This window comes from Gastrolobium bilobum, unplaced genomic scaffold, assembly GCF_033153095.1.
Source record: "Gastrolobium bilobum isolate Gb01-03AN ecotype WA unplaced genomic scaffold, APGP_CSIRO_Gbil_v1 utg64677, whole genome shotgun sequence".
In the NCBI taxonomy this organism is placed as follows: domain Eukaryota; kingdom Viridiplantae; phylum Streptophyta; class Magnoliopsida; order Fabales; family Fabaceae; genus Gastrolobium; species Gastrolobium bilobum.
In genome coordinates this window covers 18,852-27,756 of record NW_026897024.1, presented here as the reverse complement: position 1 = coordinate 27,756, position 8,905 = coordinate 18,852, and the positions used below count along the sequence as shown (strand labels likewise).

The window sequence follows — 8,905 nt, the reverse complement described above, 5'->3', positions numbered from 1 at the left end:
TGTTTGACATGTTTCTGGTGGTCGGGAGAAAGACATTGCTCTATTTGTGAGTAAGTGTTTGACATGTCATCAGCAGAGACCTTCTGGATTATTGCAGCCCTTGGATATCCCAGAATGGAAATGGGTCAGTATTTCTATGGATTTTGTGGTGGTATTACCGAGAACTCAGGCTGGTTTTGATTCTATCTGGGTAGTTGTTGACAGATTGACAAAGTCTGCACATTTCATACCAGTCAAAACGAGTTTCTCTATAGAGCAGCTGGCTCGGTTATATGTAAGGGAGATAGTGAAACTGCATGGTGTTCCTGAAAGTATCATTAGTGATCGGGACCCTAAATTTACTTCTCGACTTTGGGATGCAGTGCAACAGGCATTTGGTACGCAGCTGAGGCTGAGTACGGCTTATCATCCCCAGACTGATGGTCAGACTGAGAGGACTATTCAGACCCTGGAGGACATGTTGAGGGCTTGTGCCTTAGAGCAGGGAAATTCATGGGATAAATATCTTCCTCTGGTGGAATTTTCCTACAATAATAGTTATCATGCCAGTTTAGGCATGGCTCCCTATGAAGCTTTGTATGGCCGTAGGTGCAGGGTGCCTACTTGTTGGTCAGAAATTGGTGAGAGGCAGTTATTTGGGCCTGATTTGGTCCAAGAGACTACCGATCAAATTATGATGATTAAGGATCGATTGAAGAAAGCACAGAGTCACCAAAAGAGTTATTATGATGCAAAGCATCGACCCTTAGAATTTTCAGAAGGGGATCATGTATTTATCCGTTTGTCTTCGACTACGGGTGTTGGGCGTGCTCTGGGAGTAAGGAAGTTGAGTCCTAGGTTCATTCGGCCCTACTAGATTATAAGGAGGGTCGGACCTGTGGCATACCAGCTGGCCTTACCTCCACATCTGTCAAATCTGCATAGTGTTTTTCACATCAGTCAGCTTCGCAAATATGTACCTGATGCGTCCCACATTGTTCAGCGGGACGATATTGAGGTAAGGAAAGACTTGAAATTTGTTGTAGGACCGTTGAAGGTTCTAGCTCGTGATGAAAAAATGTTGAGAAACAGGACTATTCCCATGATCAAGGTGCAATGGGAAGGATTGACTCCTGAAGACGCTACTCGAGAGCGGGAGAATGAAATTCTCCAGCAGTACCCTAAGTTTGACGTCAGGTATGTGTGATATTTCGTATTTGATTTTGTGGGCAAAATCCTTAAAAGGTGGGGTGAATATAATGAACCTAAATGGTAAATCTTAATTAGACATTTAATTAAGGATTTAAATGCCATAATTAGATTCAGTGAGTGATTCCGAGTATTTTGACTATAATCATGACTATGTTATGAACAGTGCGTTCTGCCGGAGAATTTACAGTTTGTGAATTAACCGGTAGAGCTTAAAAGAGCAAAATAATTTTAGAGACATAATTTGATAATTCTGACGACAAATATGAGTTCAGAACGAAAAATTGTATAGTTTGACACTTTCCGTGAAAATCTCGTGAATAGTGTTTCTACCGGGTATTTTGTACTGCTGTTTAAGCAACCGGTAGAGTCCAGAAATAAATAATTGATGAAATAAGAATAAGAAAGTCCAATATATGCCAAGCAGGTCAATATAGGCCCAAGAAAATGATAAGTTTATAAGTTTTAAGTTTCATAAGTAAATGAAGTACAATTAGTGATTCACAGTGCATTTCGTCAAAAACGGTGCAAAAACCATACTGTGAATTATGAATATTGTTCCTTAGGAAATAAAAATTAATGTAAATGATATTAGAAAATATAAAAAATATATTTGTAGCCTTGAGATAGTTCCGGGTTAGTTTAAGTGAAAATACCGAAAGAAAAATACCCAGGTAAAAGCCACATGTACTATAAAACATAAGTGACTTATGTGATCACTATTCACTCAAAGAAAAACACTCTTTTCTCTCTCCTTGGGGCCGATCAGCAGCTATGAAAGGGGGGGTGAGGGTTTTGGTTTTTGCTTCTTTGATTTCTCTTCCAATATTCCACCAAATCTTTCACCCAATATACCAATCTTATAGGAAATCATCCAAGGAAGCTATTCCACCCCTCCATTTGAGCTGATTTCGTTTGTGGGGGGAGATATTCATCACTCCATTTTCGGATTATTATTCATCCAAGGTGAAAAAGGGGGGTTTTGGTGGAGTCTTGCTTGTTGGTCACCTTCTAGACCTTGTATAAGCTTTTGGAGGTAATGAACCTCTATTTCCATGGTATTATTTTGATGATTTTAGTTATAAAAGTTATGAGTATGTTTTGGTAGGAAAGCATTGTGTATTAAACTTTGATTTAATGATGAATCTTTGATATCTTGGATTTAAGAAATGAAAATAAGCATTTGTATGTATGTAAAAAAATTAGAAAAAATTCCTATGCTTTCCTCTATATGTTCGGCCATCATAGGTGAAGAGTAGGTTGTTGTGCAAAAATTTTATCTTAAGTATTAGGAAGGTTTAATGTGTAGGAATTAAGTGGAAATTTGATAAATTAGTGAGAATGCCAAAGTGGGAAAAATTATATGAAATATGCCCTTAGGTTTAGGCCTTGTGGGGCTTTGGAGGGACTTTATGCTCCAAAAATTAAGTTAGAACCTTATGAAAACATGTATTTGTATGTGTAAGTTACATGTAAGTGAAGAAAAAGAACCTTTGTCTATGTCCTTGTAGTGTTCGACCTAGAGGGTGGTATAGGGGTATATTTTGTTACATTTTATTGTAAATAAAATGTGTGGTAATTCATTGTATAAAATTGATGAGTTAATAAGTGAAATGACTTGAAAAATGGTTGAAAAATACTTTGATTTCCTAAGGTTATGTCTGCGGCTTTTGAAGTAAAATGGCATGAATGATGTTGAAAATTCTCAAGCGAATACTTGATTAAAATTAAAGAATGCTAACGAGTATAAGACGGTCTAGACTTGTGTATTGGCATAACATTGGCAAAAGTATAAAGAAAGGAAGATAAGCGATAAAATGTATGCCTTATGGAAAGTCTAGGCACGATAGCATTTTATTGATTTGTATTTGTGGATTCTTTCTGTAGGTGTACCTAGGGACGAAAAAGGATCGGAATCTCTTGAAGACATATAAGTAACTTGTGCAACAAGTAAGTGTATTGGTAAAGCTTCAAGAGGTAAGCTCTATGTTTAAGGAGTCTTTTCCTGCTTGAGTGCTCCACCATGGTTAGTGAACTATGGTTGGACTGTATTACTGTTATTTAGATGCTTTTATAGATGCATTCATATAGAGTTATTTGATAACATGATATGTTTTGCTCTGATATGACTTCTGTAATATGATTTCTGTAACAATCTCTGGCCATTGATTGTATAGTACCCGGATGTCCGCTTTGGGGTCCTCCCTCGGGACTGATGGTGTACGCCTCTGATATGTCTGGTTCCGCTTTGGGGTCCTCCCTCGGGAACACGTGCGTTGATTTCCGCTTGGGGTCCTCCCTTGGGAATGACGGCGCACACCTCTGATATGATATGGATAAATGCTCTGTTATGTTATGATATCTGTTATATGTTGTATCCGTATACTCTGCATCTGACTTTCGTGCAGGAGTAAGCCAGGGGTATGAAGAATTCTCTATAAACCTGGAGCTTATTGAGATTTGTAATCTCACCCCTTGTTGGGGACATATATTCAGGTGCCCAGATTCCCGGTGAGTCCTCACTAGGCAGGGACGCGACACGTGGCTGAGGCAGTTGACGGATCAGATTTTGAGTGGCTGTAGGCGACTACTTTTTGGAAGTATATTCATGTCATTTTGTATTTCCACCTTTGATGGATCATGACATTGATCCTTTATTTTGTATATGGCCTGTATATCTTTTGTACATGTCTGTCAGTTTGATGCATGTACATTTGAGTATTCAGGCACGTTATATGATGATGTAGTATTCAGATATGTTTACGTGTTGGATTGCATGCTATTAGATATAGTGGCACTGAGACAAGTTATGCATGCGCCCATGGATGGGCATTTGATTATATTTGTATAAACTGTTTATCAGGAAATGCTTCTGAGTGGGATTGGAAAATTCCCAGTTGTCCGATTTATAGAGGAAACTCTATCCGATTTTCGTTTACGACGAATGAGAATTTAAAAAGAAAAAGAAAAAGTTAGATCATATTTTCATAAGTTAAGTCTTCCGCTGTTTTCTGTTTTATCATATGTATGTTAATTGAACCGGCTCGAGACGGGGATGTTACACTAGTTGTCATATTGTTTCTGCTATGGAACTATTTTTTGGTTCTTTATTCGGATTTAATTGCAAAATTAGCGAATACTGTTTTAAATAAATAATTGAATTGTGTTGGTCTGTTTCCTTCCCTCTTACACACACTGTTTCTGATATAAATAAGTCTTTTCAATTTGTCATGCTTGGTAAATATTTCAAGTATGGTGTGTAACAGGCTAAAGGTACACAAGTCAGTACTGTATATACATCTGTATACATATCATCATATAGATATAAGAGCATATAGGGACATGTTGCACTGAATTAAAATTGAATATACAGATCTGTTTGTGCTTGTATATATTCAGTTATACAGTGATCGTCCAGCTCATACAAGTCTTCAGTTATCAACATTATTTTTATTATAACATAAACAAGAATATAATTGCAATTTAGCTCTTTTATAGAATTTTTTCTCCACCCAAGGATAATTAATAATCTATCACTCCATAGTATTAATAGTTTTTCTTCACTCGATTGTAAGATAAATTACCCTCCTATCAACATTGCAGATAAATAAAAAAATTGAACAAACCCTAATTACAATTGACAATTTCTTTCTTCTCAACATTATTATTTTTTTAGTATTATATATTGTAGAGAAGACGACGAGCCTTGAATGGTGATAAAGTTATTTTTCCGTGACTAAAATGTTATGTGTTAGAATCTGAGAAATAGTTTCTTTATAATTATGAATGGATAATACTGTGTACAAGGATTATTCTGGTTCCACCATCGCTAACACCTAAATTAGGCTAACAATGAGAAGTAATGGGAATCAGGTACAAATCATCTTTTCGGCCAACAGTTATTCCAAAAGTCTCAGTCATGTCCAAATCTTCGTTTTTCATTCCATTGGGCAGTTTCCAATCAAAATGATACATCAACAACGCAAGTGGAAACTCAACGTTGATCAACCCAAATGTGAGGCCAGGGCATATTCTTCTCCCAGCACCAAATGGGATGAATTCAAAATTATTGCCTTTGTAGTCACAAGAACTTTCAATGAACCTTTCAGGATAAAACCTCTCAGCCTCATTCCAAAGATTTGGATCTCTTCCAATTGCCCAAGCATTCACGATGACCTTGCTTTTCACCGGTATATGATACCCCTTAATCTCACAAGCTTGTCCACATTCTCTTGGAAGTGAAAGAGCAACAGGAGGGTGTAATCTTAATGTCTCTTTCACAACTGATTTCAAATATTTTAGTTTCTCAATGGCACTTTCATTGGGATTTCCTTCTTCTTCAAATACCTCTCTTACCTCATCTTGTACCTTCTTCATTACTCTTGGATTTTTAATCATTTCTGCCATTGCCCATGTTATTGTTGTAGCTGATGTTTCACTTCCAGCTCCAAATATATCCTTGAAAATCATGATATCATATTAAATTGATTCAAAGACATGCAAATAGTTAGAAGAGTATTGGGTAGCTAGTGATCAATATAACAAAGACTAGATTGTCAAAAACACCCTGATGCAATGTTTTATACATTTCAAGTGAAATGAATACTTACTACAAAAGCAAGACAAGGAAAGAAGCAATTATATTGGTATGAACAGTAACAACTAGGGAGGTAATAGCAGTAATTACATAAAAAGAAATTTTCTAATTTTTGACATTCGTAAGAGGAAGTACCATGAGAAAGAGGAAATTGAGTCCATAAATTAGTACAGATTTTATTTGCTTACGATAAAAGCGCCGAAATTTCTACACTTTTGCTTTGTGAAAACCAACTTCTTGGCCCATTTGGATATGTTTTTTATTTTAAATTTTTGATTAGAAAGTACCCTTCACACTAAGCAAGTGTTTAGTTGTCAGTTTTTAAAAAAAAAATAAAAATATTACTTTTTCTAAGCTAAAATTTTTTACTTTCCAAATAAATAGAACCTGAAAACAAAATATTTTTCTCAAATATAAATTTGCATCAATCTCAACCTCAATCAACCCCATCACCATCACAACGTCATCGTCTCTTCCACCACTATCATCTTCTCTGCCATTACCACTGCCACCTTACTACTATCTCCTCCTCCTTATCTTCCTTGTTTTCATAATTTTCTTTCACATATCTTTTTTAATATATATATATATATATATATATATATATATATATATATATATATATATATATATATATATAGGGATAGGATCCGTTTACAAATTTGTTTTTGCAAATTACACTAAGTATAACCGGTCGTACACTGTATGATTAAAGTATGACCGGTCGTACTTAGTGTAGTTTGTAAGAGTTTGTAAGTAAAAAAGTTTGTAAATATAATCTGCCCCATATATATATATATATTTATTTATTTATATTTTAATTTTGACATTCAAATAATTTTCTTAATTATCCAAATGCAAACCAGTTTTAACTTAAAATAAAAAGTCTTTCTAAAAAAAAACAATACATAAAAAGTCTTTTTTTTTTGCTGTGCATATAACATTGGGGGAAGTTGTGAATTTGCTTACCAAGATCACAGCCTTGATACTATCATCACTTAAGCAAAACTCCTGCTTCAGCAGCACGTCTACAAGATCTTCCCTTGCATCTTCATCCTGGCCTTGAGCACTCCTTAACTTACCCTCTCTATGCTCATTGATGATGTTTTGCAATATCTTATCAGATTTTTGCTTCAACTTCTCTAGCTTAGGCTTCAACCCAGAGATGTGCTCAAGCCATTTAGCTGAAGGGTATAAATCTTCCAAGTGAAAACCTCCAGCAAAATCTATGACTTCCTTTATCACTGATATGAATTGTTGATGGTCCTTGCACTTCTTTCCAAGGGCTGTCCTTGAAGTGATTGTAGATATTGTTGAAATCACTTCTTTGGTGAGATTGATGGGTGATCCTTCTTTTGAAGTAATCCATTTGATGAGGTTAGTGAACTCTTCCTCTCTTACTGGTTGGAAAGATTGGACACGTTTTGAGCTTAATAGCTCCAATGCACAAATCTTCCTTAACTGTCTCCAATAATCACCATAAGGGGCAAAGGTTATACCCTTAGAATCATAACTCATTATCTTTGAAGCTAGGATAGGAGGCCTTGATGCAAAGATAAGATCATGAGTTTTTAACACCTCCCTTGCGTAATCTAGGGATGAGACCACAATGGTAGAAACCTCTCCAAGCTTCAAATGCACCAAGGGTCCATATTTTGCTGACAAATCTCTTAGCTGACGATGGGGAGGAAGTGAGCTAACAAGGTTGTGTATGTTCCCTATGATAGGTAGCTTCCATGGTCCTGGTCGTAAATTTGGAGTTGAGTTAGATTTCTTGGTCACTATTTTGTGTGCCATAAGCATAAGAATGAAAAAGGAGAAAATGGATGTAAAGTAGAGGATTTGAATATCCATGGTGGAAACAGAACTTAGATCAAGGCCTTGCACTTCTAGTTTATAGATGAAACTCTGTTTGCCACTCTAATATACAGATTTTAAAGCTTTCATCATCTGTTATTTGGCATTGGTAATCTCATGATTTCGAAATAGACAAAAACTAGAAACTCATTATATTTCTTTAAAGTAGTAATATAGTACAGTCATACATCAAATGACTAATATTTTGTTTTTAAAATTGGCAAGCAAAGTCAGGTGGCTTAAAAAATAAGGCAAGTAGTCGTAATAGTTAAATTTTAGTGCAATCATTTCGATACCGCAAACTATTTGATATGATTTGGGGGGGGGGGAATACCAATATCTCACGACCTTCAAAATATTTTTTTAAATGTCATGGTTGAATTCTGGTGCCGGCGGAACATGTTCTACCATGTGACAAAACACTGTAATTTTTTGAGTGTGGTGCAGCTCAACCAATGAGACTCACTTCCTTATGTTATCTCTGGCAAAACGTATTTAGCAGGATTCACTAACAGGATTTTAAATATAGTTTGAATGAGAAATAATTTTTTAGGTGTGACATTTTGAGACTTTATGCCAAAAGGTGGATTTAATTTGATTGTTATCACAATTGAAACTATATCAAACGTAGTGTTCCTGATGAATAACTTTCGATTTTGGCCATACCAAACAAAATTTGGCAGGCGCAGTTCAATTCCCATTAAGGCTCTTAAAACGAAACTTGTTGATGGGTATGTTTCTGATATGAATTAATTATTGTTTTTTATTTTTATAATTTGACTTAGTCTAATATAAGGTAATTATGTAAGTAGTGGGATATGGCATAGGTATTTTGATTATTAGTAGCAAGTGGTTTGAGAAATCATGGCTTTTTGTTGATCTCTCTTACTCTTTGTCTATTTAAACTATTGTTCTATGGAATGAAATGAGAAAAAAGAATAATTATTTAGGTGCACTTGTATGCTTTAGGTAGAGCTTTATAATGACCCTAAATAGTAAATCTTAATTAGAGATTTAATTTAAGGATTTAAATGCCATAATTAGATTCAGTAAGTGATTTCGAGTATTTTGACTATAATCATGACTATGTTATGAACAGTGTGTTCTGTCGTAGAATTTGCAGTCTTGTGAATTAATCGGTAGAGCTTAAATAAGTAAAATGATTTTAGAGACATAATTTGACAATTCTGATGACAGATATGAGTTCAGAACGAAAAATTGTATAGTCTGGCACTTTCCGTGAAAATCTCGTGAATAGTATTT

At 35.3% G+C, this 8,905-nt stretch overlaps 1 protein-coding gene across 1 annotated transcript; it reads right to left on the bottom strand.

Annotated features, from left to right (window-relative positions):
* Nucleotides 1-5,034: 5,034 nt before the first annotated feature.
* On the bottom strand, nt 5,035-7,639 carry LOC133303519 (cytochrome P450 71D9-like). The gene is made up of 2 exons (XM_061503438.1): nt 6,755-7,639; nt 5,035-5,646 (listed from the first exon to the last, which is right to left on the bottom strand). Exons 1-2 carry the CDS (start codon nt 7,637-7,639, stop codon nt 5,035-5,037), a joined length of 1,497 nt encoding a protein of 498 aa, XP_061359422.1.
* Between the last annotated feature and the right edge of the window lie 1,266 nt (nt 7,640-8,905).